This window comes from Bombus flavifrons, chromosome 12, assembly GCF_040668555.2.
Source record: "Bombus flavifrons isolate JBK064 chromosome 12, iyBomFlav1_principal, whole genome shotgun sequence".
NCBI classification, from domain to species: Eukaryota; Metazoa; Arthropoda; class Insecta; order Hymenoptera; family Apidae; genus Bombus; species Bombus flavifrons.
In genome coordinates this window covers 6,719,204-6,742,255 of record NC_138453.1, presented here as the reverse complement: position 1 = coordinate 6,742,255, position 23,052 = coordinate 6,719,204, and the positions used below count along the sequence as shown (strand labels likewise).

At 44.7% G+C, this 23,052-nt stretch overlaps 1 protein-coding gene across 3 annotated transcripts in view; it reads left to right on the top strand.

Moving 5' to 3' along the window:
- Positions 1-18,611: 18,611 nt before the first annotated feature.
- Positions 18,612-23,052, top strand: part of Hr38 (Hormone receptor-like in 38) — a 41,377-nt gene continuing 36,936 nt past the window's right edge. Inside the window, exon 1 of one of the 3 annotated variants that reach the window (XM_069124848.1) lies at positions 18,612-19,453. In XM_069124848.1, coding sequence (XP_068980949.1) covers positions 19,363-19,453 — 91 coding nt within the window. In that variant the 5' untranslated portion in view covers positions 18,612-19,362. Of the gene's footprint in view, positions 19,499-23,052 lie in introns of all 3 variants that reach the window. The other 2 variants (XM_069124847.1, XM_069124849.1) reach the window with 2 other exon arrangements.

Here is a 23,052-nt window from a genome sequence, read left to right as displayed (position 1 = left end):
TCTAAATAAGGAGTATCACGCGGTTTTAGAAACGGATAACAGGCCGAGTTACGTAACGGGAATGAAGGAGGAAAAGAGAAACCGATCCGCAGCACGACTGAATTTAGCCTGCATTAGGAATTCATGACTACCGAAGAGAAATTGGCGTGACGCGGCACCGTGACAAATACGCGGCTAAAGTTCTGGCACCCCGATTGACACGATAACCCTCTTTGTATTTGCAACAATGTCTAGTCGTGACTGGCTAGATTAAAAGCGAGAATCTTTGCTATCCTATTACTGAAATATCTTTAACTCTTTTGTGTATTTTTTCGAAACTCCACAACACCATCGTCTTCATCATTTTGACTTTTATAGGCTAGCAACACGAGCCTACGGTTCGAAAAAGCAAGAGAAACAAATAATATGAATTTCGTTAATTTCAACTTGGACTTTAGACTGGTGGAACTGGAGACGTCTAGACACTTGCGGCTCGAGTCAGGTAGAACTCGTTCTGCCGACTGGTCCAGCTATCAGTTCAAATCATTTTTGATGTTCGTATTACTTGTAGCGTTCAACAGCTCGCTTCCGTTTAAATATTCAAATCCACCAATTATCGGGACAGGTATACACCACGGCAATCAAAGTGCCACTACATCATCGAGAGAGAGGTAACTGAGAGGAAACTGTGATCAGAAATGACTTCGAAAGTGTCTTCTTCTACTTGGAAAGTGGTTTAACGTTTCGTGGAAAGTGAAGGAGATCGTGTTGAAGTTGTTTAGAAATGTAACGAAGCTTTTCCAAGGGATACGATGTTCGAAGCTGATAACTCCCTTCCGTGGTTGCATCGGTGGCACGCCACAAGGCGGCTGCATAGCGCAGCGTGCGCGCATGGCGGGCGCAGACTTCTGGGATTTCGTAAGCGCGGCACTCTCGCTACTCCGGAGATAAAGAGAAATACCTGAGAAGGTGCAGGTGAGGTAAGGCGCAATGAGGCGGCGAGGGGGAGAGGAGGAGGAGGATAGCTTCTCGCTGGCGACCTAACACAAGAGTTGCAGAAAGAGAAGTGAGAGGGGAGAGGAATCGGCGAGAAGAAAGACAGAGGAGACCGTTCAACGGGAGAGAAGGCAGAGAACGGAATATGGGATCACCTAAGGTTAGGGTTCGCGATGCTGCGCCCACGTACCTATTGTCTCTAACTTTCGTGCGCTGCGGGAAAAAGGACGCGAGTTGCCTACGGTGTATACCGAGCCGCGCCACGTGTATCGTCGACCCCTTCTAGCTATGGGATGCTCCGATATTCTGTTTCCTTGAGAGACAGAGAAAGATGCGTCTATGGTGCACGTGAAACGAACATTAATCCGCTTTGTATCTTTTTTAGCTTAGTTTAATTTAAATTGGATTTTTTAACTTAAGTTCTAATTGATTAATTACATTCCTCGGGGGAAAATTGGATGCTTGTAAAATGACGACAGATTCGTGTTCGTTTCTTGATAAAACAGCGAATGTTTGATTTAATTATACATCGACCGTGAGAGGTCCAAACGTGTATTTTTATGACCGAGACCGTTGAATAACTACCTCTGATTATAATATTCTAATATCATTAACATAATTGACGACTCGTTTTGACAAACTCTCATTCCCTTAGGGAATGTGCCACAAATGTGTTCTCCAGTTTGCAAACGATCGGTTGAGTGGTAATTTTCTATTTATCAGAAGTGAAAATGAAAGTCGATAGGTGTACAGCGTAGATAATGTTATACGGATGGATTAAGATAACGCATATTACATCAGTCGTTAAACAAGAATAGTATCTATGATTATGTATATTTCGGGTTGACGATCTCATGCTATTCTAATCGGTGACCTATCGGTAAATCAGTTACACTTCTTTTTCTCATAGCCGATGCACATGAGTACGCTCTACATCGGCTCGCTAGAGGGAAGATTTTTAATCGTGACTCGTTGCTATTGGACGAAATATTGAGCCGGTTTTAATTCGGTTAGCTCGTGACGTCATTACCAATACAATTGTCATCGCGCGTGCCAAATTCGTCACCGTTACCAACGAGAGGATCTGATTAAATGGTTAGTGGTTAGTCGTCTTAGAGTAACTTTTTCATTTAATTATCGTCATCGCGAATGCTATCGTTTTTTTTTTTAGATTGCGCGCCATCTTTAAGACAAGAAGCACGATGAAAAGTCAGTCGATTGTAAATAATAAAACAAATTTCACTTTATATGCCATATAAATCAAACTTATCTGTGCTTTTTAAACGTTTGCCACATAACGTAACGAAACCTGTATTTTTATTTACGTTTGTTAGATTTCGTGGAAAGGTGGTCGGTAAATGTATAAATTCATAATTGCTACATAGTGCACCGGATAAAATGATTGGCACTGCAAGTTAATACAGTATTCGTTACGCTACAAAATTTATCTTTCTAATCACTTTTCCAATTTTTCGATCTTAATTAATATGATTAGGCGACATCATCTGTCAGTGACAAATTTTAGGTTTGCAAATTGCATACGAAAGTTTTGTATAATTGAAATCTTTAGCAGAATTGTTTGCCTTAAAGAAAAATAACTTGAAAGTATCGAACGTTTTATTTTTATATGCTTGTTTTATTAACATTCTAGTTTTCTTTTAAGGAAATGATATTAAAAAATAATAAGACTCGAAGTTAAAGACCGTAAATTGTTAACTGTTACCAATTTTCGGTATTTCTTAGTACAAATCACAATAGAGATTATAAATGAATAGACCGCTAGGAAAACTGGTGACTCTCTAGGTCTGTTGTGCCGGGTGGCGGCCACCAACGTTGCGCACGATTCTGCTCGATGGTTCCCACCTACTGTAGCCGCGCGATCGTCCGCTTTAAATGTATCACAGTTCTTTAACAATCGTTCCGAACCAACGTGTTTGTAATTAGACACGATATTCGTGTCAAACGCGAGCTCGAAAGACTTTCACGAAAGGCAAAACGTCGACCGTATGGTTTTGTAACTCGTGGCGATCATCCACTCTGATCAAAGTTGTACAGATTTTTACGTTCAGTCAACAAGTGTTCGAGTCTATTCCTCGGATACAATCCGTTTTCTTTGCTCTTTCATATCACAAAGTTACATGAAAACGTTAGAAATTCCTTAGATTAGCGTTTATGCATTGCACGTTGAAACTCTGGTCAGTGTCATTACCGTTTCTCACGCGTAGGTGTATCTTCTCAGTTTCCTTCTCCTCCATCGATTATCGATGATCAATTTCACGGCTGACCACAGTACGCCTATCATCGGTATACTTGCGTAAATTTAAAGGGTTAGAGACTTGGAAACTCCCATCGATGACGCTATTCTGAGAACCGTTAAGTGGTGAATGCTTACACATTGTTCGCCGGTGCTTCGATCCGCCCTCCGTTGTTGCGCTTGATTCTTTAAACGATCTTATTGTTCGGTTTCGCTCGCGTGTTACTTTTCATCGGAGAAAATAAATAGGCATGTACCATGCTGTTGCATCACGGGCAGATATTCCAACAAAAGTTTTTAGGGAGCGCAACGTTGGTTACATTAAGGTTTCGTAATCGAATCCTAAGTGTTAATCGAAAATGGAAAATAATTAGATCTTCCATTATTATATTACGAATAAGATATTCTCTCGAGAAAGGAAATATAATACTGTTAGGTCTTCCTGTTATCCAGGCACGATATGAAACCTATTACTCCTGACTGAGGCTTATTGATCAGTGATGATAAAGCAATGACGAGTTGTGTAGAGCTATTCGTTGTAGTACACGTCATAACGTAAAATTCACAAGTAAATAGTTAATAACACGTGATGCGCTTTAGTACTCTTGAATCAATAACATGAAGTAAGGATCAATTTTCAGCTTGTTTACATTCTCCATATGTTCGTCTTATTTACATTCCCAGTACCTATGTTTGTTTACCTTTTAGTTTTCTCTCACTCAGTCACCAACGACGTTAATTTCGATTCTTTTCTATCGACCCCACTTAAAGCGGCATTTCCGGGTGTTCTCGTGCATCGCATCTGAAATCGCGGATTCGCATCGTGACTGGGCTCGCGGTTTGACTCCGCTCTTATCTGAAATCTAATCGGTTAATTAAGCTTTTAACGGGATGGGCATCGCGCGGTTGAAACCAAGGACGTCGTTAAGTCGCGAAAGCGGCAAATTCTTCTTAATCTAGATAAAATTATTTCTCTCTCTTCACGAACTTTTATAATCCTTTGCTAGTGGAATAAATTATCTTTTCACGTCGCACTGAAATTATGAAGTTAAAGAAGTTTCGTTTCTTCCTTACATCCTTGTAACAACAAACGAAAGATATTTTTCCTTTCAATCATAGAGTAAATTTTCCCTGGATGCAGGCCGAGACCTGTACTCGCTTCACCCTCGATATCCCTTCCCCTCTCTCTAATCGTTTACGCAGTAATCGTTTGTGTCCCACTTAAGTTGGATAGCGTGGGATAGGCCCTTGGGAGATGATAATTACACGTCGCGCTGCGGGTCGACCTACGGGCATGCCGGCACGACCGTATCGTACCGTACGTTACGGCCGTGCACTCTCACCGGTACTCTCTGTCCTCGCCTCTCTTTTTCCTTTCCACGCTGGCTGTCCTGTTCTGGTCCTGAGAGCCACGGCTGGTCGGCTTAGAGGCGTTCGACACCGTGCGGTACTCTCTGTACTATCATCGCCGGCCGTTCGTGTCCTCGCCATGAGTAGTACCGGTAAGTACCGGGGTCGAACGCGCGCGCTGCACCGGTGCGACCTCCGTATCGCACTATCGCCGAGCCCTCGCGCGAGTAACGTCGCGATTAGCGCGCATAATCGACCAGCCGGAGCGTGTCGATCTTCCCTCCTCTCTAGGAAAGTCCCTCGAATGTCTACAAAAGTTTCTTCATCCTCTCTTTTTTCTCGCTAGTTACGTCATTTCGATGGAAAATTCGAGTCGAGAGTCCTCATTTCCCACGATGTAATTTTTCTAAGAATTTCTTCGTGTGTTTCTTCGGTGTGGCAATCGATGTTTATTTAATCCCCTTCGGGCCTCTACCTATGTATATATAATTGATCGCGTGATCGACACAGTCGACGAGAGGAGTTTCGGCGCGATTTTGAGCGGTCAGGATTGACAACGACGCCGGCGTCGTCGTCGTCGCACGGCATCGGTGAATTGGCTATAATATGATAATAGCACGAGGCACTCCCCACGGCGGGTCCTGTCTATATACGTTCGCCTTCGTCTTCGAAGTGAAAGGCGGGCGAGTCGCAGCGAGCACGCTAGTTTATGCCGCGCTAAGCCTATGTCTATGCCTATGCCTGAGCTATGCCTGAGCTATGCCGGCATGGCACAGTTGCCGCAAGGTCCCCGTCGCCCCTCATCGGGTCAGAGGTCGGCTCACCCACTCCCCTCCTGGCCCTTCACCTCCTGTCCTCCATCCTCTCGCCTCTCAGCTCTTACTCTCCTCACGCTGATCTCTCGTTGTCTTTTCACTCCTCTGCCTCGCCGTCTCGCTTCGTCTCCGCTTCTCTCCGATCCCTCTGTCTCTGTTATTTTTTCCATCTCCGCCGTGGTGTCTGTCTCTGTTCCACCCGATCGAGATGTAGCCGTCGCGTTGGTTCGTTCGTTATTGTAAAAGAACGGGCCAACAGGATCTAGCCTCGCGGACAGATGCGCGATTGGGTCACTGGAGATGTGCGAGGATCCATTTCGATCATTATCCTCGACGCATCAGTCGTCGAGATCGGCACGCACTCGTAGTGCAATCTTTCGCGAATTATTATGAATCGTCGATATTACGACCACGTTCCGTTCACCTGCTTTAGGTAATTGATCGAGTGGTGAATAGGTCCTCTTTTCTTCCTGAAAAGATCTTGGAAAAATCCGATCACGCGGTTACATAGAGGATAGGACATGGGAAACGTGTTGGTGGACATGCAAGCGCGTCTCTAGCATTCCACTAGCTTACACGATCTTGTAAGCTACGTATACATATCTAGTGTTCTCGGGGATGCACCCTCGTACACGTGTTCCGCGGTTGGATACCTTGTATGGATGATAACGCATCCTTTCGCCACTAGAAACATTGCGAGAGTCTCGTAGCCAGGAACACACGAGCCATCGGAAAAGTTAATAAACCTCTAACGTATTTTCTCTTTACACGTTAACTCGTTGGATTGCGTAGAACCAAATGGATGTGTTTCTCTATTATGCAATGTGTGTAGCGTTTAACAACAGGCTCCTCTTGACTTACATTAAAATCGCAATTTATTTTAACTTAATTGGTTGGTTACAGCTTTATTGTAGACTACATCCATTCTCAGTCGTCCCACGTTAATCTCAACGGACAGTTCCGCAACATAAGCAACCGAAAAAATATTCTTCTGGATCCAGCGACGTTCACGCAGACGGATGCTAGGATCTATAGATCAAGGAGAAGAGACGGCGGCGGCTGGATAAGATAGATGGCGTCGGTCGGAGTAAAAGCGCGTTATAACTGCGGGGAATAAATATTGGAGTAGGTACACGGGCGGTATTACCATACAATACGCATACCGCGTAGAGTGATTTCGCGGGCCACGCAAGGGTGCGACGCTCGATGTTGTTGCTCCTAGAGCCGTTTCTGCACACGCTCGGTCTCGTGCTGTATACAGAGCTCTCTCCTTCTCCGTTTAGTCGCCATTAATCACCGCGATCTTCCACCCAGTCCCACGCAAGCAGACTCGCGAACACGATATCGAAATACCGGGGAATAGGTCTAACCCTAGAACCGAACTTACCACGAAACGCGAGCCTGTATTCCGTTTAGCTCCTACACACTATGGGAATTCTTCTTCGAATGGAAATTACTAATGCATCCTCAATTAGGTCATCCTATAGGCACGAAGACTTGTTTCGTGGAAGCGTCTGGAGAAATTTCTATAAATCGCCGATGTTTTCTAGTTCTCTTTCACGATTTTAATATTTCATCGTAACGATATTTCGTTTGGCAGTTTGATAAATATACTAAGGTTGGTGTTATTAGTAATATTTTTTTTAAGGTAGTCGTGTACAAATGTTTGATCAGGCATCCACGATTTCGGTCGATCTTATTGCTGGCGCGTCCTTTTCTTCGACGCCCGAAGCGATCGTCCTCTCTCTTTCGTTTCTGTGCAGGTGACAGGTGAAACGACCTATACGTGCAGGACAGCGAGGTCGTGTACCATTCGCCGAGGATACCTAATTCCGGAGAAAATGAGAGAATCGAGGACTCGCGATGGGAACGCTTTAGAAGCATAGGAGAAACCCGTGTGCCTTCAGTGTCTGTCGGGGATACGAGCAACGCTTTTAACGGTCAATGGTGGTAAAACAACCCGGAAAAGAAAGAATCTCGTGTTAACGACATGCCTACGATGAGAAAAATATGATTTATCGAACGACACGCGGACTTTATGTTCGTCCAGTTGTTCTGTGATATAGAAAAGCGTTAAAATCATGATATAGTACTCTGTTGTGCTGGTCTATCGACTTTATCTGATATCTTGTGTGCCCTGTTAGAGAATGTGTCGGGTGGACCACGGTAAAGTGTGATTTCGCCTTTTTCTTTATGGTATCGACATTACGTCGATCCCATGTTTTTTTATCAATACTGATACACAAGATCACGTGGCTAGATAGCACGATTATTGCTAGTCTAGTCCATATTTCACGATATTTTTCGTTTAGTCGATATTAGTATAAATCAATTATTATCAATCACATGCCTACTAAGTTTCGCTACTGTCAATAGGCGCACGAGGTATGTTGAAAGCGACTGTCGGTCCTTTTAGCATTGCTCACTGATCATGAACGAAGGACAGACTTTTTAGTCCAACGATCGCAGACTGTAAACAGTGATTTCACGATATCTCTGGCCGGACAAATATACATACCGTATAACGGTGGCCATGTAAAACATGCGAAGATTAACATAATCAATGAATCGAACGTCTATGAATTTCCTGTTCGTCCCATTAGATACTAATCCAGCCGGTTAAAGATTATCTTCCGCCGTAATTAGAGAGGCGAAAGTGGTAGGTACGTGCGTCCTCGTAAATGCATAATTACCGCTTGTCTCTGCGTCGGCAGGATCAGAAGTCGTCGCGCAAGGAGGGAATCTCTTACGATTACTTAATGTAAGTAATTGGCAAGAGCAGTAGGCAATATTACTTAACGTAAGTAAATCCAGCTGAGGAGATACTTTGCGACATGGAACATTTGAAACGTTGTTATATACATACGTTAAATCGATAAACGTTGACACGATCGTTACGAAATCGCGCGACGCGTATAGACTGCAGGACTTCGTGCAGCACATCGAATATTGCGTGTGCTAATAGTTTGAAGGAGATTTGCGAGGTTTCATTCTTCTTTGGACCGGTTGAAAGAAGAGTATCGATAATCTGATAAGCAACCAGTCTCTGTTTGAATCAATGGACCAATTAAGTATTTCAAACCTAAGCGAATTCGAGAATGGGAAGAAAGCTTGCGAATCGTATGAACTTGTAACTTTCTGCTATACAATTCGTCAAAAGGATTCGCAATGTACGATTGTCAGAAATGCATGCGAGAGTATAAAGTTATATGAATCAAATGAAAAATGCTGGACAATTATGGATTTGTGCTGGCAGCTAGATAAACATTCAGAGACAATGACAAACCGCGTGTGCAGGAGTCACAACGTGGATAACAGGAAGCAGATACGGAATCTAAAAAAATGTACAGCCCGTTAACTATTCCTGACCAAGGCCAAGCAAAGTTGTTAACGACATTGTAGGCTCGGCTGAACGTTGCTTGCAGCGTCGGTTCAGCATTAGTCATCCGTCAAACACGATGAAACCCGTATTACGTGCATCCGCGAGTCACCATCCTCGAGATCGCATCTTGTCTTTTCCTCCGACTTCTGCCATGTCCCTCTCTATCGTCTGTACGATAAACCTATATATCTGCGATTTCACGCAACCGTTTCAACCGGCATTCTACTATTTTCCCCCGTAGTGGTAGCGACCGGTCGCAAATCCTTTTGTTCTCCGCCAGATGATCGAACGTAGGGGCGATAGTCTCGAGAGAGGATCGTAAATCAGCGAAATTACACAGTGGCGTAACGGAAACTTAAAACCGTGCTGCTTTGGTCAAAACTCACACAGAGAGACCGAGCTTCAACGTCGTACGATTTAGCTACAAGAACATAAGTCTCTTCAGATCATGATTTAAGATTTCTTGCTTCGAGTAGAGAAATTTCTTGTGAACTCTGGAGGCTGCTCTTGAACACCGATTTTTTATCCCAGGTCTTGCCCAAATCAACGCAGTTCGAGTTAATTAAAGCAGAGTAGGAAACGCTCAGAAGCAGAAGGGTCCTCCCACATACAGAAATCGCTGTCCCATCTTACGTAACGAGAAACTTGTATTACATAAACGATAAGCGAGTAATTTGGGCGCCGACTCTGTTCCACGGAAGATGATATCCGTTCAGCGAAGTTGCATTTCGCAACTACGGTACCAGGAACTAGAAACATATAGCGTTCGAGCCGCAAAGACAGTCAGTTGTTTCCTTCCTCATTCGACTTCCAGACTGGCGAAATTGGATCGGTAATAACGGTATCCACGAGGCAACGATAAATTCCCCATCCCTCGGCGTTGAACTTTTTCCTACCAACCGGTAGTTTCTCCAGGAGCTCTCGGACCGTTGACCCATCTAAACATGTAGCAATGTCGTTTCGAATCGTATCGTCCTGCGACGTAGTACTGTCCAACCGGGCAGTAAACAATCCCGGTACAAGCACAGGAGGATCCTTGACGGCTTGGCGGAGAGTCGGCGAGGTGTTGTAGTCAGTCGGCGCAGGAAAGCATGCAAAAGACGACACCGAAAAACTATGAGAGAAAGTACCTGTGTGTCTTCGAAGGCTGAAGGGGGACGACCTTCCCGCGGTTCTCTAGCATCGTGTCCAACTGCGTCTTTCTCTTTCCTCCTCCCCCTCCTTTCTAGCTTCACGATTCCTTCCTTTCTCTCCCTCCTTTCCTCCCTTTTTCATTGCTCTCCTCGCCTCTAACCGTTGCTCGGCCTAAGCAATCGTTGTATATGCCTAGCCGAGAACGTTCACATGTATAGAACTCAAACACAACAATCATGGAGGCAAAATCATGGCAAAAGATAACGAGCAGACTCGTTAACGACTTTGTGCAGATCGAGACGAGACGAGGCTATTCGTTTCAACTCGTATATCGGCTCTCCCACAGTGGCTATTCCATTTCCATCTTCCTTCCGTGGTGGATCAACGCGGAAAAGGGTGGTGGAGATCCAAGCGGAGGTACAACCCATAAACGACCCCGCGTGTGACCTCACGACTTGCCGTCGATTTTCTCTATATGGCGTTATAATCGTGACCGCGCTGCCGCCAGACCGGGAAGCTACCGTATTCGATAGAAAATCGTCGATACGTCCGACGTTAACCGCTCGTGAATGTCGATGAAGCCGCTCGAGATTGTGCATCGGGATGCGTTATGGGTTAAAAGCATGGGGTCGGTTGAACGCGATGTCGGCCAGCGGACCGCGCATAGTGCCAGTAATGAACAATCGATGTCGCGATTTCAATCGGATATTTGTCTTCGCGGATTGGCGAACCATAGCGTAGGCGGTTTGTTTTAAGGATGGTTTCTCTTTTCGGTTTCACCGAGCGGCGGATCGGCTGGAACGTAAATTTATCAGGAAGACGTGCACCATTAGAGGCATTCTTCGTGTTTAGAAATTCGCAATTGATTTAAACCATCATTAAGAATATCCTAAGAAAGTCTGATAACTATTAGTCAAAGATAATTGAAGCACGTTAATTTAATGCATGTGTTAAAAAGTGGAAGCACTCGATTAATATCGACAAAATGAAATACAGATTCGCCTTGGTTTACAAGAAACAGAAGCTAGTTTCATTTTATGGGCTACTTTTTTGAGTCGCTTCAAATGTTAATGTAAACTTTGATCTGTAAGTAATACTTTAATCGACAGATAGAAGTGTCCTTCATGTTTTCTAAATATATTGTCTACATTAAAAATATTTCATATTTCGAGTACCAATCAATTCGATACATGGTCTTTTTTATTTCACACTTAAAATATTTAGTTGTCAATTTTCCACCGAATTCGAAACCGTAATAGTCGCTTTCAATCGGTTGGTCGAAGCTCATCCAAGGATGGTCTTGGTCTTCGACGCTCTCTCATTAGCATAGCAACGCGGAAACGCAACGTCACGCGGTGGATATACGCACTAAACTCAGGATCGCGCGCTTGTGACTCCTCCGACGATTCCGCGTGCATGTACGTCCTTTTGTCCGTGTGTTTGCAGCTTCGAATCGATCATCGGTGACAATACCGTAAGCAAATTGTAGAAACGTGCCGCAACAATGCGAATAACAGTTGTCTCCGCGCGTCTCGAAGATGTCAGGCGCATCTCAAATTCCCGCGAAGAAAGTACAGCCTTCCCTACAAGCCTAGACTTCTCTGGTATTCAAAATAGTGCTCTAGGAGGAAAATACCAATCAACCAAAGACAAACATCTTATTTTCCAGTTAACACCTCGGTATTCCAAGCTTTCAAGCTTATCGGTTTCTCTATAGGCAAGCACGAATACATCTAAATCGAGGTGTCCTAGATTTTTATATATTGTGGCTTATTCATTATTGATTATTCATCCTGTATGTCACAGAATTCATCCATCCTTCTTAAGAAATGTCTATTTTTCAAGTATTAAACTTAGATTCGGGTTACATTAGTCCCATTTTTTGCTTTTCTTTCCACTAAGACATAAAGCAAATTATATGAAGCTTCATCGTGTGCGAAATGAATAGAACAGACTTTCGATATGCGATCAATGATATCTTTCTCCAATATAATTCGTGACCCACATCTTTGCCAATTTTTTGAAACGAATAAAAAAAAGAAGGAGGAAGGGGCATCGTGGTTACTCGGCAATTAAATCATCCTCTAAAAAGTCATTCCAAGGCGGCAGTGTCGGGCACCTGGAAGAGGGTAATGGGAGAGGACAGAAAACTGTTGGTAGGAAAAAAGGAAGAGAGACACGAACAGATGGTCGCATAAAGAAGGAGAAAAAGGAGTGGGCGCAGAAGAGACGACGAATACATTACGTACGGAGGAGAGAGTCGTTTCGAATCGTGTGCCGGGTCGATCGTCCTCCTCCGTGAAGCCGACCGCTCGCTTTCCCTTTCACACGCGGCGCTAATCGCCCATCGTTCTCTGATCTATCGGGTGGGAGGAAAAGAAAGAGAGAAGAAAACTGCGAGAGAAAAGGAGGGGTAACAGAGAGGAAAAGAAACCCGAACTCTGAGAGCGAAAAGGAGATGAATAGACAGGAAGAGCAAGAGACATAGAGGAAGGGAAGAAAACAGGTAGACAGGAGAGGAGGAACGATCTCAGAAGCGCCCTGGTCCAGGGAGAAGCGACCGACTACTTTCAGGATGGAAAAGAATCGTCTATCGTGTATATTGGTCGATGGATGCGTGCAACTTTCTTCGATCACGCTGCACTGTTCCGTGAATTACATGGGCGATATACCAAGATATCATAATAAATGTGATCGATAAGAGTTAACATAAAATTACACGGTCGACAAACGCACAAACTTTTAACTTTTAGAGCGGTGACATCTTGACTGATATTTTAATTATCTCCTTACGAGATTCTCGTGTTTTATAATTAGTAGGATCATCTGGTACTATTTGAACTGAAGTCGATATTTATTACGTGCCGTAATAAAAATTGTATCTATTTGTTTTATGTCGACATCCTTCAAAATTGAAAAGCGTAAAGAAAGATATCAGGACATATATACACGCGTGTGATAATACGGACAGGAGTTTTAATCGATAAGATTAGCAGTGGATAGATAGGCGTAAAGAGTGACGTGTAAATTAATTGAAACTGTCAGCATGAATGAAGTAATCAAAGTGAATCAACGCGTCCTAATAGCAGATAACGTTCGATAATCCTGTCTCTACATCAGCCGGTGTTACGTCTAAAATTAGACGGAGCCTTAGAATCAGTCGCATACATTGCAACAAGGGTACGTGCATCCACAGGAATTTTCTGGAAGTTTCAAAATACGTAATGCGTTTCGCGAATCGATTCGACTTGGTTATAGCTCCCGTTTCCATCTCGCCGTTTCCTTGACAGTTGGAGCGCGCGCTCGTTGCGTATATTATACAATGTTCCACGTGCGGTTCCGTTAAAGACTCGCCGCCCACGCAGTGTGTGTCGCACAGGCTCGCAAACGACGACGCGGGGTGTATACCGGAGTTGCGGTGAAAATGAAAGTGCGCCGCACCGTTCTGCCGTTGAGGCATTATTGACCACCGATAGACTCGGTCGATGCGGTTGCTTTATTAGCATTTTCATTCATGGGCAAAGAAAGATAGAATTAACCGCGGATTTATGGGACAAGGAGGGTCGCATGTGGAAAAATTATAAGGAGAACAAGTACGTTTCGTGATTAACAGACGCGTGTATCAACGACTGCTGGTACTCGTTCGAAAAATGCTCACGTGTGGATCGAATCGTGTGGTGTACGATGTATGGGCTATGTATTCGCTCATGAACGGACGAAACGATTCAATGTTTCGCCATAAAACAGCCGGCGTACGCTCACAGGTTCATCGAATATGCGATTAAAAGTGCTCTGCAATTAGCATTAGCCGCGCGGTACAGTAACCTCAATCGATGTATTACCGCGATCGTAAACAAAATATTAGCATCCTAAATGGCAATTAGACCGATTAAGTTACGTAAACGGGCGGTAATTATATTTGCACACATGGGCACGTGTTATTATTAGCGTAATCAGAAGTAAGGATTTGACCTGTAACGATACTATATCTGTTTTATCAATGACTTATCATAGAGATCGTTTGAATTTCGATAGCTGGCGATTTCTAAGTGTTGCCCAAACGCTGCCTGTCATTTTTCGCGTTCTTTGTTATTTCCTCTGGGAAGATTTGATTATACCATTATATGTATAATTATTTTTGACGTGATAGAAAAACAAACAACGTCGTAGCGTCACGAAACAAGGTATATATATATATTTATCGGCTTGAGAAACTAATTCTTCGCACTCGATGATCAGACACGTCGCATAAATAATAATTACATTGCGACGTGGAATCATGGCGTTGAAAAATGTCTCTTAGGAGCAGGACGAAACAACGATCTTTCTTCATTCCCGCTTGATCGATTCGTGAACATAAAAGGTGAACGTTCGGGTTCTATAAATAGTATTATAAATGTGCGTGAACTCTCATTGCACGAGTATCAGCGTGACACTCTCCTTTCGTCGTGTAACTCGACGTTACACGCGGGCGGTTGCGTAATATAGCCTGTAAACCTCTCACCCTCGCCGGTTCTTCCTGACTACGAGAGAACCCATAACGACAACCGGTTCCACCTTCTCCTCCCTCTCCTCCTTCTCCTTTTTTGTCCTTTTCTGCATCTCCGTTGGCCGCATCCTTCTTTCCGCGATGGACCGAACAAGCTCTCGCGCGAAACGAGCTCTCGAATTCGGCTTTAAAACACCGGTTCACCTCGTTGCACGTTCCGCACGATCCCAGAAATGTTGACAGAGGAGGCGTTAATGACGAAATTTATCTCTCACCTGGTAATCCGGCAGGTTAAAGTGAGTCACGTTGTTCTCTTCCAGAACGTGCATGATTGATTGTAATAGGTGTCTTCCTGGAACACCGTGCAATTTATCTTAGCTTCGTTGTTGAGAGTTCGGGTGAAGTGCAGAAAAGTTCAGGGGTACGTCGGTATAGGGAAATCTATCGCGAGCCGCAGGGAATGTAAAGGAATAAAATATTGATATTCTTAGAGGATTTATACGTCTTGATACGAAACATCCTAGGCGAGATAGTGTCCTCGCCAAGATATATTCCATCTACTTTGTTAATTGAGGTCAAACCGTCTCTACCAGTTGCGTAACCACCGTTTCACCCCACCAGTCAAGGGTTAATACGTAATACCGAGGCGTCTTAATTCGCTGTAATGCGGTGCAATTACAGAAACCATCGCTCTTAAATCAGTGTCTTGTGCATTAAATTTGAAATTATAATCGCTGTGCTGTAGTGTAACGTAGGGGTGGCAAACATTTATCACTGTCGGTGAATTGTAGAATCATATTCAAACGTTTGCTAAAACGTCTTTCTCTTAGTTTCCGCTTCAAACGTGGTTTATTATATCCTACAAGGAATTCGTCTACCGATTGGCAAAAACAATAGTTGACGATGGGCATGCGTGGACTTGCGTCGTTTCTTTTTGAAAGGATCGCGTTAATCTGTCTCTTACATCGCTTTACGCAACTAGGACGCCACTCGAATCGAGGGGAAAAATGTTAATCGATCTGCGGTTGCTTAGGCCGCATCGTAACGGGAAGTCTACATTGAGAGTGAAAAGCGATATCAGGGAGGGACGAGACGAGAGAGAGGTTCACTGGCATCCGTGCTTCTCCACTGACAGCACATTACACGGGAGAAAGGTCATCTCAACCTAATAAAAAATTATGCGCCGTACACCTCTTGAGGAACGTTATACGGTACAATGATCTTCAGCAGCGGCACAAAGCGGTGGCAAGCTAATTAAAGAAAATGAGTAAATAATTTTGAGTTGACCGAGTGATCGTGAAAACAAGCTATCAGAAAAGAAATAATATTACTTTCCTGATTAAAAGAAAACAGGGATAGCATGTCGAATTACTTTAAGGAATCCAAAGATATAATTTCTCTTCGTTGTAAATATGTCGCAACATTATTCGAAGCAAGCGTTCATAATGACACACGAGAGCTCTGCTACGATGCATATTTGCGAACTATCGAACAATGTAACTTCCATCGGATTTCGTCGAAGTTCCAAAAATTTTGAATCTATCATTCAGTTTAACACTGTGTCACTGGAGTGTGCCGAGGCAAACAACTTTTTTATGCCTCTCTATCTTTTCTTTTTCATTTTTAACACGACACCAAACTTGTCACTGTTCAACACACAGCTCGCGCGACCAATCGTCTTGATAGTTACGCTGGCCTTCGTCCGCGACATCTCACCGGAAGATTCCGGTTTGCGGATCGATCGAACGACCTTACTCTCTCAAGTCTATCCTAGATCAGTACTCGATTTACAAGTATCGAATAAAGAAACTTCAACTCTCACAAATGTCTTCATTTTCTAACGTACATACAGGGAGATATAAATGCCGTTATCTCGCAAATTAATCTCTGTGACGCAATTAAATGGTTGCTTCAAAGCAATAGCCAGGTAGAATTTCGAAATATTGGGTGGCGACGATAAAATTTTAGCGAGGATATTATTCGCTTAACCCTACTCAACACACTGGTCAATTAATATCCATCTTTCTCCACCATTCTATATATATACATATATATCTCCTTTTTAATTAATCCATCTAGTGGCAACTTTCTTACTTTTCTAACGGACGATATTCTCCGTGAATTAACACCCGTGTTGAATTCCTTGACTGTGCCTGCTCGGCTCATAGGGATCTCTCGTTGCGGCTGAATTCTCACCAAAGAGTCGGTCCGGCGAACCGATCGAACGACCTTATCCTTCTCTTTCGCCTCTTCCAGATCAGTGCTCGTTTCACAGGTGGCGGACACGATACTGCTGTTTCGTCACGTGTCGAAGAGAGCTCGTCTTACGGGTGATTAACTGGGGCGACGTCGGCTCGTGCTTACGCCTCCGCTTTGCCACGCGTGCACCAGTCACCAGGGCCGCTGCATGAGGGTAGGGGCTGTTGGTAGCACTGGGGGGAGTTGCGGGGTAGCTCGACTGATGCATGAATGAAGGTTGCAGAGGTGGTGGAGAGCTGAGAGCGGAAGAGAGTAGACCGACGTCGGCACTCCTCGATAACGGTGAATCCATGCTTTCGTCTCTATCTCTCGTGTATCGTCTCCACGTCCGTTCATCTCTGTTCATCCCCCATTTTGCTTGATATCCTCGTCCGACTTGCGGCTTTCTCACGCCGACGTCTTTGTCTATCGGTGACCCACGCGCACGTACACAGAAACGACAATTACGATGGTGCAGCCGATGTGCGAGGGTAAATTATGACGTAGTTTTGTCACCGATTCGAAAAGATGCAGTTAATTGCCTTTATTTCCGGCCGCGTGCTTGTCAAGCAGCTTGTGGATTTCCGTGTTCATTTAATCACGCTTCTGTGCGTCAATCCGGGGTTCAGTCCATTGATGGACGGATAAACAGCGCGTTAGATTGACGGCCGGAGGTGAATAATTGCAAATCGTATCGGCGTAATTAGAGGTCGTTTACGCTTCGACTGATTTATAGTGTAGTTATCCATGGTGGATTCGAGAATGAAATTTAAACGAGGAAATCGATCGGGTTCCAAAGATACCTTTGAATGCAGAAGAGTCGGGTAAGATCAAAAGAATGAATTGAATGATAAAAGGGGATGGTTCTTCATGAAGATGCAGACAGTTTCCTTGGATGTAATCGTGCTATGAGAGTATTTGCGAAACGTATGGTTTATGTGATTTTTATAGGAAATAAAGCGTCGTTCACGGTAGTAGCGTATACACAGAGCGTCACGTCGGAACAACTTAAGCGGCTTCGTATCGATTTTCTTGTTTACTGGGAATTGCTTCATTCTGTAAAATGATAAATTTTGTAACGCACACGTTGCTCGGCCGAAGATGAGAGAAGGAAACATTGTACAAACTTCTGATTACGTCATGAGTAGGACAAAGAACATCTATCCTCTATAGATTCCTTCATAAAGCATTACATTTTTACGAAATTCTGAATAACAAATTATAGCTCCTCGATGCATATTTCACGATTATTTAACACTTTGCGTTAGACATTGACTACGGTTTTGCCCCACGACCACTCCGATAATTCAGGAATCCGAATAAGGAAGGTTAACAAACGATATTGCACAAGTTCCATTTCCATCCATCAGTTTCCACGGTCTGTTTTAATTCCTCTCTCATCGATAATTCAAAAGCGATCGTTGGTGCCAAGACGCTCGTCGCACGACTACCAGGTGAACTCAGAATATGAACGGAAGCGGGCCAAGTGAACGCCAAACGCGGAAAATAGACGCTGACAGAAGATGGAAATAAACCGACGACCATGAAGGAGGTGTCGTAAGGAAATAAGCTATCGAGAGCGGAAAATACGTCGAAAAGAGAGAGTGTTCCTTTTACGAAAAAACGAATCAAGAACAAGAAGTAGAGAAAAGAAGAAGAAGAAGACGGATACGAAGGAAAAGAAACAGAAGAAAGGATGATCCATGTACCGGTGTTAGGTCGGGTCGGGTTGGATTAGGTCGACTTGCGTGGGGTTGGATATCCGGGTGGAGGGAGATGGGTGATCGGTAGGTGGCGTGCTGACGTCACTATAGCGGCATCATCAGCCGCGTGGGCCAATAGGGACGCTCACTCGAGCCAGGTCCATCGATCCGCCGGCTGCTGTCGTGTGTGTTTATGACGTCCAAAGGTGACGTCATCGTTAGCGCCGTTCGCCGCCGCCGTCGCTACACACGCTACGGTTTTAATATAGCGGAGGAACGCGCGCGATCCGGACTCAGTTACGCGGCGGCCGGCCACCCGTGCGAGAGCGTATCGTTTTCTTGTAAAACTTGTCCGCGCTGTTTTTCACTCTCTGTCTTTCTCTTCTCTCTATTTATTCTCTACGGTTTCTCCTTCCTTTCTCTTTCAAATTTTCACGTATAACGCGAATCGTTGTCGATTCGCGGCCATCGATCTTGTCACGGCTTCTTTTGATCCGTTTTGTCAACGAATTGTGTATCAGTTTCGTGTGCTAAACGGATCGTGAATCGTGAGACAGAGCGTGTCAAGTGCGAGAAAACTGGGGATTACATACGCGGGCGAGGAAGAAAAGGTGGTGCAGCCAAGGACGTTTGTGTTTGAGTTTCGCGTGACCAACCAGAAAGAGGGAGGCTACTAGCGCGTTTCGAACGCGCGTGGTTCCGCGGGTACGGGACTACGGTGTGTCCTCGTGTAACGTTCTGACAGCTTCCACGTTGAGCTGTGCTCCTCGCGAAACGCGGCACAAAGAATCGTTCCGCCTGGATATTTTTTTTTGGAGAACGAGAGCTTCGGAAGCTGCTATTCGCAGAGAACGGTGTACGACGAGCCGATGCGGAAAAGATTCGTCGATAACATCGATTCAAATAGTTCGACGATAATTTTGAAGAACGCCACGACTATAACAGTGAGAACCATGTCGCCCATGGGGACGGAGGAACGATAAATTTCGAGCGAACGTGGGCAACATATAACAGAATTCTGCATGCGAGAAGTGTTCGAGCTCCTTGGTGGAGTGCTGACCTCCGAAGACGTTTTCCGGAAGGATTCGTCTAGCCTTTCGACAACGCAGACAGGTCGGTGATACACGTGTGTCATCCACTGTTTTTCGTGTGTTATGGGTGAGTTGTGTGTGTGCGACTTTCGGCTGGATCACGTTATAAAGCACGTACCTGTTCTGTTTATTATCCCGTTTCTCGTTTTCACCTACGCCGATAATGATACAGTCGAGGAATTCCACGTTCCTGTGACTGATACACTCGGTGTTTACGAGCCGTGAGAATTATCGACTGTGAGTTATCCCCTTTCACTCTCACCCGTCGCTCATCATCGTTTACTCGTTCACTTCACTCGTTTCTCGCGGATGCTTTTGCCTCACGAACATCCTCAAACGACCTAAATCATCGAGAGATCAATCGTAATCATCACGAACTGACGATTAAAACGATTTGGAATATCGATGTGTTATTTGTGTCGTGTAATACCCAGACGATCCATCGATTTGAAACATCGGAAACTTGGCGCGATTCTCGCGTTATCTCGTCGAGAGCCGAGAGAAGGCGTGAGATCAGCTGTTGTCATACCAAACCACGTGTAACTTTTCGAACTCGCTCTTCCATTTAGCGTTCTGATCGCGCACGTGCGCGCTTGCGCGGCCGCGCCGTGCACAGGAGCGAGAATCTGGCCGACAAAGAAGAAAGCAAAGAGAAAGAAAAAAGAGTGAGAGATCGTTCGTCGTAGGATGGTCGCGGTCGTTGTGGCCGTCGATCGTCGTTCGCGCGCCGCCGTGGGCATTTGAAAAGAAAAAGAGAGAGAATCACGGGATCGAGGCGTGATCCCCGGAGTATACGACTGGATTTGGTGAATGAAACGACTAAAAACGAAGCGCTATAGTGCTGATCGTACGTGCGATGCGTACCGTGGAGGATACAGCCACGGAAGCAGCCGCAGTTAGTGCTGCGACCACCCATCAGCGTGCTACCACTGGCAGGCATCTAGTCGTCGATCACAATCACGATCGCGATCACGATCAACCAGATCGATCGACGACGATCCATCTACCGACTACACCGTACCACCCGGTCACCATTGCGGCGGATACTAACAACAATCATGACCATCATCGGAACTACGAGCATCATGCGGCTCAACGCCACGATCATTGGAACAAGTGTAAGTCACCTAGTACAAAAAAGACCAAACAGAAAAAGAAAAAAAAATGGGAGAAAATGAAACAAAGACCTTGGGACCGTCCTATTATAGTTGGTAAATTCATCGTTTACGAAGAAATTGTACAATGCTCGCTGATGGCTGGTTGGTTGTGGTTAAAAGGTGGTGGTGGTGGTGATGGTGGTGGTGACGGTGGGATTAATGACGATTATCGATGAAGAAGATGGATCGACGTGTTATATTCTATTTTAGGGCGATTAATGTTCACGTACTATTTTAAATTGCTTGTCGATACGTAATCGGATTCGATTTATTTGTCCTTCGCCGACGAAGGATAGTTTGGATGATAGAGCTTTAGACTGTGGTCGATCGAATCGACCAAAGATCTAAAGACAATAGTGTGCTCAATAAATTCGCGTGTACGCTCTTAGGAAAATGAAGAAGGTTATTGGGTATGGCATTAAAGAGGAAAGAGCGAGCGAAATGGAGATGAGGTGCGAACGATAGAGCGAAGGGACAAATTGCCCCCTCTAGTCGTTTCTTCTTAGCCAATCGATTCGAGCTGTGAAAAGGATCTAGAGGCTGTAACTCGCCGATTGGCCGCTAACGTTCCTCCAAGGGAACGGATCAATTCTTTTCCAAAAGAAAAGCTTAGCTCTCAACTTTCATTCGCGGACATTTTATCCATTATGTTTCTACCCTATGTTAGTTTTATTTTAAAATCACCACCATCATCGTCGTCATCTCCCTTCTCGAAATAATTTTCAATTTCTCACAATTCTTTAAATCTTTACGAATGAACTTAGATCAGTTTTGTGAAACCATCTGCGCACCTATAAATTATTCATTCGCCCTTGTTTCTTCAGACCTAGCGACAGATTCCATATTCAAGAGCGGTATAAACGTTCGATTCGATATAGCTTGTATGTTCGATAGGACACTTTACAGGTGTAATCAGTACGTTAAGGTAAATATAGTCTGGCAGTCGGCCGAGTGCATGGCAGGCGTTTCTTTTCCGCGTACATACTTGGCCCGCACGAGACCTGTCCGCGCAGGAAAGAAGAGAGTACGCGAACGAACAAATATAACCAGCGTGTAGCGAGCGAGTGCAGGTGCGGTCGCTGGTTCGGCTGCATTGTGCCGAGTGTTGCCCTGTGGCTGCGTAGTCGAATTGCGAAAACCGATTGTCGGGTTCGCCTGAGAGTAACGACCGTGACAATGGTAAATCAACGATTATGACTTCCGCGCGTTAAATGCCTGCTTGTGTCGCGGCACCGTTAAAAGTCGCCATCGCGCTATCGATAGCCGATCGGCTGTCAGTCTGACCGTTACGTGGGCATGTAATTGCGATATACGCAGGCTTCGTGGGGGCAGAAAGAGAAAAAAAAATGAACACGCTGGTCAACCCAGGGGAGCAAGAGTTGATAAACATATCGAGATCGAGAAATCTAATCAGTCGAGGTGACAGTCTCTCTCGTTTTCCCTTCTCTTGGCCATAAAGAAACTCTTGGCTCGAGAATGGTTTGTCCGTGGAAAATCATTGGTTTACGGGTAACCAAGTGACACGTGTCGTGAGAGTGTATTACGTTAATAGTAATAGGCTTTCGGAATAACGCACTGGTTGCCGTTTCACAGCGCAAGTAGTTAGGTGCAATCAGACTCAGACATTAGCGAGACGTGCATCGCCGGCCGTCTGAGCTGGCACGTCTGTAACTACTTAATTCTTTTTAAAAGCCCGGTGAACGCGCAGCGTCGCCGTCAGTTCTCCTCTCTATAATGATATTGCCCGTAATCGGCTATAAAATCCTCGCTCGGTTATAACCCGTAAAGGCGAGAGGTAATTTATTTTATTATGAATAATTATTATATTGGTAATTTATAATAGGGGTGCGCACGGCGTACACTTAGATCGCTAAGTAAAGGATAATATCTTATTATGATAGGTAATACTACGCTATCGTAGAAAACCATTAACAAACATCCACGTATAGAATTGAACGTAAACGCGGATTAACGCAAATATCTTGGATTCGACATGGATTTCTTGAAAATTCGCGATTTCTTTGCGTTTGATCGACGTAAAAAGCTCGCGTAACGGTTTAACGGCGAGGTCAGGTATACGAAAGTGCAATCGAACGATTCAACCGATCAGCCGAAATCGTTAGGCGACAAAGTGAAAATAATCGGCATCGTTCGTAGAATTGTAAAATTGGATAGTATTTTGACGGCAAGTGCCCGTGGTACGGACAGCGCTTCCTAGAGGCCAATTGCATTGTTTTACTGGGCAAACTAAATATACGTGCGAGGCAAGCGATCCGCGGGTGCTTGGCTGGGACACAAAGGCGACCAAAGAAACGACGAAGACGCCGTGCATCACGTGCCGTTACACTTTTCACGTTTTCGGCGTGCTAGAACGATGAACGACCGACGAGTCACCCGCGTGCACGACGCTGCGTCTAACTCGACGTCCACGTTCCCGGAATGTAGATTGAAAAACAGAGAGCGT